At 44.0% G+C, this 15562-nt stretch overlaps 1 protein-coding gene across 1 annotated transcript; it reads right to left on the bottom strand.

The window, feature by feature from the left end:
- Nucleotides 1-7520: 7520 nt before the first annotated feature.
- LOC121866303 (protein Wnt-5b-like) lies at nucleotides 7521-15243 on the bottom strand (the record flags this gene model as incomplete). Its single annotated transcript, XM_042365911.1, is given in 3 exon segments — nucleotides 7521-12309; nucleotides 14578-14745; nucleotides 15141-15243. Coding segments are annotated over 3 exon segments (459 nt in total), but the record flags the coding sequence as incomplete, so codon positions are not given.
- Nucleotides 15244-15562: the final 319 nt, after the last annotated feature.

The following is a 15562-nucleotide window of genomic DNA, read 5'->3' as shown; positions in this document are numbered from 1 at the left end:
ATTATCGCAACCTGAACAATGAAAAGGAGAATAAATATCCAACAAGCAAAGCATAAGTTAGAGAGTGTTGTGCTTTGGCCTAGTTTGTCTTTTCTATTGGCTGTAATTTGATGACGTTACCTGCTACCAATCTACAGTTAAATGAAGTGCTGAAAGATACAATATTTGACACCCAGCTCCATTTTTTGGGGCACGCCCTTTCCCTGGAGGGCCCTATTGTGACCACAGGCGTTGGCGGGTCCACCAGGGCATTAAGCGCCCTCCTAATCTTTGGTGGTGTCTTTCCAGAATTGTAGGATCTCTGCAGGGGGGCGACAACGCTTTGGGGAGCCCTTCACATGCGGCTTTTACCGGGAAAACACCATGTTTTTATGCGTGCATTTTGCATTCGTCAGTAATCCTTAGCAAAAAGCGTGAGTTGGTGGAGGTAGATGTGACGTCATGAAGTACATAATAGAGCAATCCAGTCGCTTTAACACCCAACTTATGTACCACTGTTGGATATTTATTCTCGTTTCACTGTTTTAAACTCTGGGAGATATGATGTTAAATAAAATACACACTGCCCAGAGCATTTTCAGTATTATCGCAACCTGAACAATGAAAAGGAGAATAAATATCCAACAGCAAAGCATAAGTTGGGGTGTTGTGCTGACTGGTTGCTCTGTTTTCCTATTGGCTGTAATTTGATGACGTTACCTCTTATTCCACCAATCACAGTTAAGTAAGAGATTACTGAAAGAATGCAATATTTACGACACCAGTATCCATTTTTTGGGGGCGCTGCCTCCCCTAGGAGGACCTATTGTGAGCCACAGGCGTTGGCAGGGTCCCTGGGAGCAGTGGCGCCCTCCTAGTGGCAGTGGGTGTCTTTCCAGGGGCGGCAGGATCTCTGCCAGGGGCGACGGCGCCCCCAGGGGCCCTTCCACATGCAGCTTTACCCCAAGAGCTTCATATTTTTGTCGTACATTTTGCATTCGTCCAGTAATCCCTTACTTAAACGTGATTGGTGGGGTAAGATGTGACATCATAAAATTCCAGCCAATAGGAGAACAGAGCAATCAGTCAGCACAACACCCCAACTTATGCTTTGCTGTTGGATATTTATTCTCGTTTCACTATTTTAAACTCTGGGAGATATGATGATAAATAAAATACACACTGCCCATAGCATTTTCAGTATTATCGCAACCTGAACAATGAAAAGGAGAATAAATATCCAACAGCAAAGCATAAGTTGGGGTGTTGTGCTGACTGGTTGCTCTGTTTTTCTATTGGCTGTAATTTGATGACGTTACCTTTTATTCCACCAATCACAGTTAAGTAAGAGATTACTGAAAGAATGCAATATTTACGACACCAGTATCCATTTTTTGGGGGCGCCGCCTCCCCTTGGAGGACCTATTGTGAGCCACAGGCGTTGGCAGGGTCCCTCGGAGCAGTGGCGCCCTCCTAGTGGCAGTGGGTGTCTTTCCAGGGGCGGCAGGATCTCTGCCAGGGGCGACGGCGCCCCCAGGGGCCCTTCCACATGCAGCTTTACCCCAAGAGCTTCATATTTTTGTCGTACATTTTGCATTCGTCCAGTAATCCCTTACTTAAACGTGATTGGTGGAGTAAGATGTGACGTCATAAAATTACAGCCAATAGGAGAACAGAGCAATCAGTCAGCACAACACCCCAACTTATGCTTTGCTGTTGGATATTTATTCTCGTTTCACTATTTTTAACTCTGGGAGATATGATGTTAAATAAAATACACACTGCCCATAGCATTTTCAGTATTATCGCAACTTGAACAATGAAATGGAGAATAAATATCCAACAGCAAAGCATAAGTTGGGGTGTTGTGCTGACTGGTTGCTCTGTTTTCCTATTGGCTGTAATTTGATGACGTTACCTCTTATTCCACCAATCACAGTTAAGTAAGAGTTTACTGAAAGAATGCAATATGTACGCATACCTCAGTATCCATTTTTTTGGGGCGCCGCCTCCCCTAGGAGGACCTATTGTGAGCCACAGGCCTTGGCAGGGTCCCTGGGAGCAGTGGCGCCCTCCTTGTGGCAGTGGGTGTCTTTCAAGGGGCGGCAGGGTCTCTGCCAGGGGCGACGGCGCCCCCAGGGGCCCTGCCACATGCAGCTTTACCCCAAGAACTTCATATTTTTGTCGTACATTTTGCATTCGTCCAGTAATCCCTTACTTATACGTGATTGGTGGAGTAAGATGTGACGTCATAAAATTACAGCCAATAGGAGAACAGAGCAATCAGTCAGCACAACACCCCAACTTATGCTTTGCTGTTGGATATTTATTCTCGTTTCACTATTTTAAAATCTGGGAGATATGATGTTAAATAAAATACACACCGCCCATAGTACTTTTCAGTATTATCTAACTTGAACACGAAATGGAGAAGACTAATAGTTAAAGATAAGCTAGTGTTGTGTTGACTGGTTGTTTGTTTTCCTATTGGCTGTAATTTGATGACGTTACCTCTTATTCCACCAATCACAGTTAAGTAAGAGTTTACTGAAAGAATGCAATATGTACGACACCAGTATCCATTTTTTTGGGGCGCCGCCTCCCCTAGGAGGACCTATTGTGAGCCACAGGCCTTGGCAGGGTCCCTGGGATCAGTGGCGCCCTCCTAGTGGCAGTGGGTGTCTTTCCAGGGGCGGCAGGGTCTCTGCCAGGGGCGACGGCGCCCCCAGGGGCCCTTCCACATGCAGCTTTACCCCAAGAACTTCATATTTTTGTCTACATTTTGCTTTCGTCCAGTAATCTCTTACTTAAACGTGATTGGTGGAGTAAGATGTGACGTCATCAAACTACAGCCAATAGGAGAACATAGCAATCAGTCAGCACAACACCCTAACTTATGCTTTGCTGTTGGATATTTATTCTCGTTTCACTATTTAAACTCTGGGAGATATGATGTTAAATAAAAATACACACTGCCCCATAGCATTTTCAGTATTATCGCAACCTGAACAATGAAAAGGAGAATAAATATCCAACAGCAAAACATAAGTTGGGGTGTTGTGCTGACTGATTCCTCTGTTTTCCTTTTTTCTGTAATTTGATGACATTACATCTTATTTCACCAATCACAGTTAAGTAAGCTATTACTGAAAGAATGCAATATGTACGACACCACTATCCATTGTTTTGGGGCGCCACCTCCCCTAGGAGGACAAATTGTGAGCCACAGGCCTTGGCACAGTCCCTGGGAACATTGGTGCCCAATAAAGAGGCCTGGGGGGAGCCACCACCTCTGGAAGGGCCCCTGAAGGCGCCACCGCCGCTGGCAGGGCCGCTGGGAGCACCACGGTCCCTAGGAACGTACCTGGAGGCGCCCCCGTCCCTGGAAAGGCCCCAGGGATCATGGCTCTCCCTGTGAGGGCCCCTAGGGTCGCCAGTGCCCCTAGCAGGGCCCATGGGGGCGCCGCCGTCCCTGTGAGGGTCCCTAGGAGCGTTGCCGTCCCTGCGAGGGTCCCTTGGAGCGTTGCCATCCCTGAGAGGCCCATGGAAGCTCGGCTGTTCCTGGAGGAGCCCCTGTGGACGCCGCCTTAGCTGAGAAGGCCCCTAGGATTACAGTATTCCCTATGAGTGCCCCTAGTGGACCCAATACCCCTGACAGGTCCCCTGTAGGCACCGATTACCCTGAGAGGGCCCTGGGGGTGCCTCCGTGCCTGGCATGGCCAAGTGACCCTCACATGGATAGTGGCAATCCCAGGGTCCCTTACAGGGACGGGGGCGCCTTCAGGGGTGTTCCCAAGGACGGCGGCGCCCCCAGGGGCCATACCACAGCGGTGGCGCATTCAGGGGCCCTTCCAGGGACGGTTTCTTCCCCAGGGTCCGTCTATGGGGCGCCTCTGCTCCCAAGGAACCTGCCAGGGGCTGCAGCGCCCCTATGGATCCTCCTAGGGCCGGCGCCGCTGGTATGGGCCCCCCTAGTGGCAGTGGGTGCCTTTCCAGGGGCGGCAGGGTCTCTGCCAGGGGCGACGGAGCCCCCAGGGGCCCTTCCACAAGCAGCATCGCCCCAAGAACTTCATAGTTTCGTCTTACATTTTGCTTACGTCCAGTAATCTCTTACTTAAACGTGATTGGTGGAGTAAGATGTGACGTCATCAAACTACAGCCAATAGGAGAACATAGCAATCAGTCAGCACAACACCCCAACTTATGCTTCGCTGTTGGATATTTATTCTCGTTTCAATATTTAAACTCTGGGAGATATGATGTCAAATAAAAATACACACTGCCCCATAGCATTTTCAGTATTATCGCAACCTGAACAATGAAAAGGAGAATAAATATCCAACAGCAAAGCATAAGTTGGGGTGTTGTGCTGACTGGTTGCTCTGTTTTCCTATTGGCTGTAATTTGATGACGTTACCTCTTATTCCACCAATCACAGTTAAGTAAGAGATTACTGAAAGAATGCAATATTTACGACACCAGTATCCATTTTTTTGGGGCGCCGCCTCCCCTAGGAGGACCTATTGTGAGCCACAGGCGTCGGCAGGGTCCCTGGAAGCAGTGGCGCCATCCTAGTGGCAGTGGGTGTCTCTCCAGGGGCGGCAGGATCTCTGCCAGGGGCGACGGCGCCCCCAGGGGCCCTTCCACATGCAGCTTTACCCCAAGAACTTCATATTTTTGTCGTACATTTTGCATTCGTCCAGTAATCCCTTACTTAAACGTAATTGGTGGAGTAAGATGTGACGTCATAAAATTACAGCCAATAGGAGAACAGAGCAATCAGTCAGCACAACACCCCAACTTATGCTTTGCTGTTGGATATTTATTCTCGTTTCACTATTTTAAACTCTGGGAGATATGATGTTAAATACAATACACACTGCCCATAGCATTTTCAGTATTATCGCAACCTGAACAATGAAATGGAGACTAAATATCCAACAGCAAAGCATAAGTTGGGGTGTTGTGCTGACTGGTTGCTCTGTTTTCCTATTGGCTGTAATTTGATGACGTTACCTCTTATTCCACCAATCACAGTTAAGTAAGAGATTACTGAAAGAATGCAATATGTACGACACCATTATCCATTTTTTGGGGGCGCCGCCTTCCCTAGGAGGACCTATTGTGAGCCACAGACCTTGGCAGGGTCCCTGGGAGCAGTGTCGCCCCATAAAGTGGCCTGGGAGGAGCCACCGCCTCTGAAAAAGGGCCCCTGAAGGCGGCACCGCCGCTGGGAGGGCCTCTGGGATCACCACGGACCCTAGGAGGGTCCCTGACTGGAGCAGCAGAGCCTGCACGGACCTACCCAGGGGCAGCGCAGCCCCCAGGGACCATCCCAGAAACCGTTCCAGGGGCAGTGGTGCACTGGAAACCCTCCCAGGGTCAGTGGCGCCCCTTGGGACCCTCCCAGGGGCGGTGGTGCATCTGGAGTCCCTTTCATTGGAAGAGGAGTGCACAGGGACCATTCCAGGGGCAGCATAACCTCCAGGGACCATCCCAGAGACCCTCCCAGGGACGGCGGCACCTCAAAGGACACTCCCAGGGGCATCCACACCCCCAGAGACCTTTCCAGGGACGTTAGTGGCTTCAGAGACCTTCGTAGGGGTCCCAGGGGGCCCTATGGCATGCTTGTTTGTTGTGTCATATTTTCGAACATTACATACTTCCCGAAGTCCCTTACTTAACTGTGATTGGTGGACTTTTAACCCGCCAAATTACAGCCAATAGGAGAAGAGAGCAGTCAGTCAGCACAACACCCTAACTTATGTTTTCCTGTTCATATTATTCTCCGTTACCTGCTTCAGAATGCAATGATACTGGTGGAAATGTGATGGGCGGTGTATTTATTTAACTTTGCATCTCCCAGAGTAATAAATTGAGCAGAAACTACTGCACCCATGGGTCCTACAGGCCTAACGTTCCCAGGGGCCATCTCAGGGGTGGTGGACATATGAGGAACCCCCCAGGTGCCGCGACGCTCCCAGGGTGCCCCCCGTGGTGACGGTGCCCCCAGGGGCGCTTGCAACATCAGTGGCATCCTCAGGTGCATCTTCAGGAGCGACGGCACCCCTGGGACCATGACTGGAGCAGCGGAGCCTACAAGGACCTACCCAGGGGCAGCACAGTCCCCAGAGAGCATCCCAGTGACCGTTTCAGAGGGAGTAGCTCACCGAGAACCATGGCAGAGTCGGTGGCGCCCCCAGGGGTCCCTCCCAGGGTCGGTGTTGCTCCTGGGGTCACTTTCATTCGAAGAGGAGTGCACAGGGACCATTCCAGGGGCAGCATAGTCTCCAGGGACCATCCCAGAGATCCTCCCAAGGACGGCGGCACCTCAAAGGACACTCCCAGGGCATCCACACCCCCAGAGACCTTTCCATTGACGTTAGTGCCCCGAGAAACCTTCCTAGGGGTCCCAGGGGGCCCTATGGCATGCTTGTTTGTTGTGTCATATTTTCGAACATTACATACTTCCCGAAGTCCCTTACTTAACTATGATTGGTGGACTTTTAACCCGCCAAATTACAGCCAATAGGAGAAGAGAGCAGTCAGTCAGCACAACACCCCAACTTATGTTTTCCTGTTGATATTATTCTCCGTTACCTGCTTCAGAATGCAATGATACTGGTGGAAATGTGATGGGCGGTGTATTTATTTAACGTTGCATCACGCAGAGTAATAAATTGAGCATAAACTACTGCACCCATGGGTCCTACAGGCCTGGCGCTCCCAGGGGCCATCTCAGGGGTGGTGGACATATCAGGAACCCTCCCAGGTGCTGCGACGCTCCCAGGGTACCCCCCAGTGGTGACGGTGCCCCCAGGGTTCTCGGTGAGCTACTCCCCCTGAAACGGTCACTGGGATGATCCCTGTTGGCTGCACTGCCCCTGGGTAGGTCCTTGCAGGCTCCGCTGCTTCAGTCAGGGTCCCAGGGGTGCTGTCGCTCCTGAAAATGCACCTGAGGATGCCACTGATGTTGCAAGGGCCCCTGGGGGCACCGTCGCAACTGGGGGGCACCCGGGTGGCGCCGCCGCTCCTGGGAGGGTTCCTAGGGTGTCCACTGCCCCTGCGAAGACCCCTAGGAGCGCAGACCTGAAGGGCCCCTGGGCGCAGTAGTTTTTGCTCTATTTATTACTCTGGGAGATGCAACTTTAAATAAATACACCGCCCATCACATTTCCATCAGTATCATCGCATGCTGAAGAAGGTAACGGAGATTAGTATCAACAGGAAAACATAAGTTGGGGTGTTGTGCTGACTGACTGCTCTCTTCTCCTATTGGCTGCAATTTGGTGTGTTAAAGGAATAGTCCACCAATCATAGTTAAGTAACGGACTTAGTGAAGTATGTAAAGTGTATTCATTCCTTTGAAAAAATCTAGTGACAAAACATCAGGAACAAAGCTCCATCTCTTAGTCTTGTTTCCTTCAGTATCACACTACTTTAACTTAAATTGCTGTATATAGTGAAATCATAAGGGTGCAAAAATTATAACCCCCATGAAACATTATTCTGTATAGGTTAAAATAAAACAATAATTTTTTTTTCCATTCGCATTATTTATTAAGGTACAGTTAAGTTCAGCTGTGAAATGAGAGGAGAAAACTGTTTATCAGCTGGTTATTGTCAACAATTTGATATAGAACAGACTGCGGGGAAAGGCATCAAGATGTCACGAATCAATATAGAAGTTTTATCTTGCTTAGTGAGTAAATATCATTAAGCTTGATCTCTCAACTCTAGCCACCTCCTTGTAATAGGGGATTTCAACTATGGTGACATCAACTGGAAGAATGAAATTACACCAAATGACCTTAATAATCCTGCTACTCTTTTTCTTTGTAGAAACTGTGAGAGATAATTTTCAATTCCAACATGTTCAAGATAACTCACTATAAAGAGGAACTAACACCCAAAATCAATGGACCTAATAATAACTAACGCTGAGGGTACGGTGGCTAAGTTGGAACATGTGGCCTCTGTTGACACAAACCATCAAGTGACATGTAGGAGTATAGGGAGATGGATGTATAGGAGTCACAAGAGGAGTTTAATTACAGTGTAGGAAAGGAGTGTATAGGGAGGGGTTGAAAAGACGACAGTATATGAGGAATAGAGAGAAAGCAAGTGGTGGTTGGAAGATGAATGGAGATGTGTGAATGAGATAATGATGTGTGGGGTAGACATTAAGCATTTGGGATGCAAGAGTCATATGAGTGGAAATGGGAAGAGGTTAGTAGGATCAGGAGAAATTTCTGTGGAGGCAAAAGAGATAGCTTGAGAATGGGGAACAGAAAGGCAGGGAAGAAGAAAGGGTGCAACAGTAAATAAGGGAAGAGTATATGGAGGTGAGAAGATTGGTGCGTGAAGATTGTGTGGTGACTGGAGGAAAGGAGAGGAGTATAGATGACCGACAGTTACAAGAGTGGTGTCAGGGGGGCGAGAAGAAGAATGTCTGGGAGTGGAGAGAAACATGCTTAAGAGGAGAACTGTAAGAAGCAATGTGTGTAAGGCCAGAGAAAAGGGGGTCTTTTGGTATTGGAAAGGGAGTGTTTAGGGGTAAGAAAAGTAACATGTATAGATGGGGAGGAAGCATTTGGGGTAGAGAAGTGTTGCAGGGGATCACAAGAATGGGGAGGTGGGTGTGAGAGGTTAGAAATAGGTATAGAGTCAGAGGTAGAGATGTGCTTTGGAAGTAGACTGGTGTATGAGAGAAGGGTGTCTTCTTTCAGGTTCAATTATAGTCATATTACATTTTTGTAAAATGGAATATGTTTCTTTGATGACATTAAGTTAATTTAAACAATAAATAATGCTATTACATAAAACATAAATGAAAAATATAAAGGTTGTATTTGAGTCTTGTAATAATCACAGGTTTGTAAAAAAAAAATGGCCCAAATCTTTAATTCTTCATACACTCTCCCACCTCCAGGAAGCATTATGTATACTCAAAGAAAGGAGGTTTGCCAAGTGTTTCTGTTTTATATGTCACACTGACTTGTGTTCATCATGTTTAACTTAGATCTAAAATGTCAATGTTATAATAATTATATAGCTTTTATGAATGCTTATATTTATCCCCTCAAAACAATAGTTGAATATTTACTGTACAAAATAACTTTATAAGCCAGCTAACTCCCATATGATTTGAAGTTGTAATACATTCAGTAGCATCTTTGTTTCCTTGTCCATAAAGCTGTACAGCACTCATCATACAGACACAGTATTTGAAAAGATTAAGTTAGTGACCTTTCATCTGCACCAACCCAATGGCTTGAGTCTGTCAGCAGCACAGTACTAACTAATAAATTAATTTGTTTATATACAATGTCGCAAAGATGGTCTTGATATTATGAGTCATGTGGTACTGAATGTCAAAGATTACATTTTTATTATAATTAAATTCTTCCTACTTGAGGTACTCTTAATTCTTAAAGAGAAAAGAGTATACAGGACTGTACAATGTAATGCCTCCAAGTGAGAAAGACCATAAGGAATGATCCTGACTGCCAACATACATTCTTCATTGTAGAAACTTTAGAATTTGCAATAGAATACTGCTAAATGATAGTTGCCTATACTTCTGATATTTCTTACAGTATATGAGAAGTTTGAAACTTTTCATTTGTTTATATATTAATCATTATTCTACATGATATTTTAAGTGGTCTTTACCGTGTACTCTATATAGTACAGTAAACCCTCTTAATAATGGACTTCTTATTATAGTATTGGATATTCATAACAACGGATATCTTTTCGTCTGGTTCAATATCATTAGTCAGTAAAAACTGTTAATGGGGAGAGACCGTGAGCTACTGACCACGTGGTCAGTTGGAACTTGCCAGACGCAACGCAACTAAGCATCCCTGTCATTCAAACCCGCATGAGGGTAGACACCACATGGCATAGACAAACTGAAAGATGATGTACTGTAATAGGTTGAGGGTTTTAACAGTCATCTGTTCATAGTTTTTCATTCTCCTTCCATATCTCATGCCATTGTTTTCTCATGTGTGTGTGTGTGTGTGTGTGTGTGTGTGTGTGTGTAGCATCATTGTGGCATGCTATTATACTGTAATCCTCATCGTTATATGGCCATTTTCCACATTTGTGTGGGTTAGCCATGGTTACCCGATGGCAGCTCTCCACGCTGCAGGTCTCTTGCCAGGTTTCTAATTCTAATAGCCATTTCTTAAAACCTCACCCTGTGTCATTCTTGGCCTACCCTTGGCTGTCCTTCCCTCCACCTCTTGACCTAGTTGGTTTCATTTATTCTCTCCACTCTAGAACTTGTATGCTTTAATGCTACAGTATTTGTTTCTTTGTTTATGTTTTTTGTGTGTATGTTAGGTACCCACTATTTCAACACAATGATGAGTATACTAGGTAGTGGTTATAGTAATACAAGTCTAAAACTAGTGCACTGACTGCTGATAAACTTGAAACACCACAGCATTTTTTACTCACCCAAGGAGATACCACCTGATCCTCCCCAAGACATAATCTACCCGACCCCTTCACCCTTTACCCCGAGCCCTCTAAGGGTGTGAACAAGTTAGCTCATACATTCTTATGTTTTAGCACATCAATATTTTTCTGGCAGTACATTTAATTTCTTGCTTAATGGAACATGGATGTTTGTATAATGGTATTAGTTTTCACCCCAGTCAGTCCAGTTTAACAGGGGTTTACTGTAGTGTTTGAAGTGACACATTGTATAAAATGATAACATTAATTTGATCATTTTAAGCTTGATGTAATAATCAATATACAAATTATATTCCCTGATAAGTGAGGTACACAACAAGGAATTGTCTAAATATTCTCACTAAATATTCTACATAGTTAAAAGAATCTTTCACATCTTCCTAAATTGGAGGCCTTACTTTAACCTTACTACAGGACAGCTGACTGACTCTTTCATGTTGCCATGTCTAGTGTACCAGTTGAGTCAGCCATTGTTAAGTACTCATATGGCACCTTTCTACAGCTATATGGCAACTTGTATTCATGGTAGGGTGGTATTTGGCAGGTGATAAAACACCTAAAGTCTCAGCATAAAGGGGACTGATGATAATGACAAGCAGATCCAAGCCCACTCAGGAGCTGTACTACTTAGGTATAGCAGCTTCTACACACATTATTAACTGGTAAACTAACAGACATTTAAAAGATCTCCTACTACAATATACTACTCTATATACGGTATTTACAAACACACTGTACAATAGATAAAAGCTGCCACTGGACACCTTCATGACTACTACAAGAGGTAAATATATGTGAAGTTCACTACATAAATGTACTGTACACTTGTTTATAATATATGAACCATTTCCACTTAATGATTCATGTAAAGGACAGGAGGCATGTTCTATCTTCTAGGTATTTTCATAGAACCACTCCTTCTGTATTAAACATTGCACATAATGGAACATCAAAAGCTGCTCATTTCCTACAATATAATTAGTAACTTTACAACTGGTTAATTTTGATATTGTTATAGTTCTTTTACGACCACCAATAAAACTCTTCTTCTATGGCTAATAATGTTCAAAATAGTGGTAAAACACAACACCATAGGCTTGTGGTTTATGAACAATCTTAACACTGAGGCTAAGTCTGATGCTCTTAATATTGCTGGGTACTTGCCATGCTCTGGCATATCAACTATACATTATTGGAGACCTGATATGAGTATTGTTTTCACTATTTTTAATATATATTAATATGATAACCCCTTCATTCCTCTGTATTATTTACAAATTAATATCTGTACTCAGGAGTGTGCTTCAGTTCAAAAAAACTGCACTGTATATGTTAAGTACTTTACACCTACTTAGTTCTTAGCACTATTCAAGGCTATAACTAAGTTATTTTCCAATTACTATCTTAAAGCCTGAATTATGTGTAAAGTGTCATTCAACTTCACACAGCTTTAATAATTAATGTTTACAAAAGTTGAAAACTTTCAAGGACCATATATTGTGCAAAAAATATATTGTATTCCAAATCCCTCTTTTCACTTTATTTCACTTTATTCAATGAAGATGAGTTCTCAAAACTTAATGCATTGTGATGATTGTTTATCACTTTTGCACAAACGTTTACCGGTTGATAAAAGTGTTATCTTCCATCATTATTTGCATGAGTGGAGATCAACAACTCGAACACATGTTTTACATTCAACAAAACAGCACCAGTGGAACTTGCAGTGGCACCTTTCCCTCACAGTAACTTTCTGGGAGTTGTAACCACGTCCACAGCATAGCAGCCCACATCCATCCATACCTTGCGAAGTCTTGTTGCATATACGGTCTTGCGTTCCTGTAAATCATACATTATTAGAAAAAGGAAACAGCTGTTTTGAGAAGGAATTCATTAAAACAAAACAATTTTCTCCTCAAAGGTTTCTCATCATCAAATAATATCTGTCCAATAGCATTTTAATCCTAGAATAAATTGTTTGCACTATGCCACAAATCTCTCAGGGTAGCTGAGGTGTCCTTTGGACATTTTCAATCAACTAACAGTCCCTAGTAAATATCTCGGGGACCAGGTGTGGTGACAGAACTCCTGGAGGGGAAGCACCTCGGTCTCGAAGATCATTACGAGGGACGGACCATCTAGATATCTGCACGACATTCTTCTAAGACTTAATAATTTAGTTGCTTGATTCACCTTTTTCTCGCAAACCTAGGTCCTTTTCACATTCAGTCTCAATTAATGCAGTTTCTTCATCCCGTTGGGACATATGATACACCTCCTTACCGTTGGTATGTCCCAGGTGCAGCCTCTTACACTTCATGACATTGAATCTTGGCAGCTATTTCTTCGACCATTCTTGGAGCTCACAGAGATCCTTCTGCAGCTCTTCATAGTCTGCTTGGTTCTTAATTTCCGTAAATAACTTGGCGTCATCCACAAACATTTGTATGGATGAGTGTACAGCGTCATGCATGTCATTTATGAAGCAAACATACAACAGTGGGCCCAATACACTGTCCTGTAGTACCCCGCTTGTGACGAGTACACATGATGATTTAGTGCCATTAATCACCACACACTGCTTGCGGTCATGGAGAAAGTCTCAGATCCACGCGAGGACATTTCCCCGAATTCCGTACCCTTCCAGTTTAATTTTCAGCCTTTCGTGGGGTACACTGTCGAAAGCCTTGGCATATAGGTATATATTGTCAATATTACTACCATGTTCCAGAATTTGGATCCAAATATCCAGTACCCGGTACCTTGAGTAATTGTGTTAAGCAGGAGCGCCCCGGCATAAAACCGTGTTGGCAATCCCTTACAAGGTTGTTTAGTAGTAGCTGTTCCATCATGTCATCTCTTATTACGTTCTCAAATACTTTACATACTATGCTGGTAAGGCTCACCGGTTCTACAGTATAGTCAGTATTAGTATACATGACATTCAAGCCGGAATTTGCTCTCGGTAACATGTCTCTGTTCTTGGTAGTAACTCCGGCCTCCTTCCATTCTCAGCAGCTGCAGGGTGTGGTTAGAAATAACATTGCTTACACGGCGCTCGCCTCCTCCTGGGTAGGAGGTAGAGATGGTTCCTCCCCCTGGGTGGGAGGTAGAGCGGGTGAAGGGTGTACTGCTGCCCCCTGGCTCTGTGCTGGCGCTCTTGCTTCCACTACCCTCCCCCTAGATATAACCCATGTACACCCGTCCCTCTTCCTCCTTGACTCCTCCTTCCTTTGCTTCAAGTCCTGCAGGAGCTTCTTGTGCTGTTCCTTCTGCATTACCGTGCAATCTGGGTGAATGAATACATTCCGAAATGCCTCGCTCTTTGCTAATTTTTTTGCTTGCTGAATAATTTCCCATTTCTTCACCTCACTCACTAGAGTGATCCTGAGGGGGCGAGGCTTGTCCTCCTGCTTTTGTCCCTGCTTCCTCACATCCAGAGGGGGGATGAGGGGGATGACATATTCAGAACCTCTATATAAATATTCTCAAACTGCAACTTATGGTGTGTTTTCCTACTTTCAGCCTCCTCCAACTGGCTCTCCATAAACTATTACGTTGTTTCTGCACGCGAAATGTTCCCGCTGTTTCTCCTCTCCCCTAACAGTAGGTCTGCTAGTTACCATCTCTTCGACACACTTCTTCAGAGTCCCTAGCTGCTGTAGAACTTGTTCGGATCCTGCATCACTCTCCGCCACCTCCCGTGGCCCTGCTTGGGCCTGATCATAACTCCTCTTCACTACCACCTCCATTCTATTGGCTACTTCCTCAGTCTTAGCAAAGATCTCTTTCCCAACTTGTTCTAGTTTGTCAACCAGCAAGGATCCAGCTTCATCTATTTTCGTCCCTAGGAAAATCGTTCCCCTATGGCCTGAGAACTTCAAATCATTGTCTACATACACACCCAGGTCTTTTTCACATTCAGTCTCAATTAATACAGTTTCTTCATCCCGTTTGGACATATGTACTTGTTCTTTATGATAATTTTACCATTATTCTGACATTCAAATTCTCTCTCTTACTATAAGGTCTGAAAACATATTTATTTTTTTTATAAAATATGATTCTTATCTGGTCTTGTTCTGTGCACGGTAAAGGGTGACTTACCAAGAGAACCAACAGTAGTATTTCTATTGCAGTAATCAGGTGACTCATGAAGATACACCAGGTCCTCTCCTGTGGGTACATTGAACTGGGGATGCTTCACTTGCAGTTTACCACGACGGTTGATCTTGACTTCAGTTGCACCATCATATTTATCCTTCAGCAGATCACCTATGGAAAGGAATATATGCAATACTAGTTGTAAATTCTATTAAATAAGCATACCACAGAATTATGCACAATAGATTAACAGCATCTTGGAAATAAAACTATGTATATAAGATTCTCCAAAGATCTTACTAAAATACTTTTTTCTACAGACATATATCCACATTACCACTAGTACCAGAAAGATACACATACTGTATACTGATACTTTTATTATATAGTTGCTGAAGAAATCTGTCAAGTTTTGTTCTTCCTAAAATATAAATACAAAACGGGTGTAAACTGTCTTCTGCAACAATAACTTGTGTATATTTTACGCTCAATTGGAAATAAAAGGAATGTATGTATGACTAAACATAATACTTTTTAACTTGATGAAAATACATTGATAGACTGACCAATCTCCCTAAATGGTGCCAATTGTTGCCAACATGTAATGAGAGAGCAGGATCCTGACACTCCATGGCACTTGCAGTTTACACGGGTCTTACGGATGACAGCCTGGAAGACGGAGATTAGTTGTATGACAGATAGACACAGGAGGGAGAAAATAGTACAGATTTATATTAATGTTTACCTTTTACAATTTCTCTTCAGCTTAATTAACTCACCACTATACGATGTGGGATTACAGGAATAGAATTATTTTTCTCTTTATGTCAAAATTGGGTTACTCCAAGAGGTACAGTATATGAGTTTGGAACTATTTGTGGTCAATAACATTTCCTTTAAAGATTTTATTATTAAGACTCTACTGTACAGCACTGGGGGTAATGATCCTTCCAGCACTTAGGGTTTAATTAACTGAATGCCTAAGCAG

This window comes from Homarus americanus, unplaced genomic scaffold (genome assembly GCF_018991925.1).
Source record: "Homarus americanus isolate GMGI-L3 unplaced genomic scaffold, GMGI_Hamer_2.0 scaffold53810, whole genome shotgun sequence".
NCBI lineage: Eukaryota > Metazoa > Arthropoda > Malacostraca > Decapoda > Nephropidae > Homarus > Homarus americanus.
The sequence above is the reverse complement of the archived record's forward strand: the minus strand, read 5'-3'. Positions and strand labels throughout refer to the sequence as shown.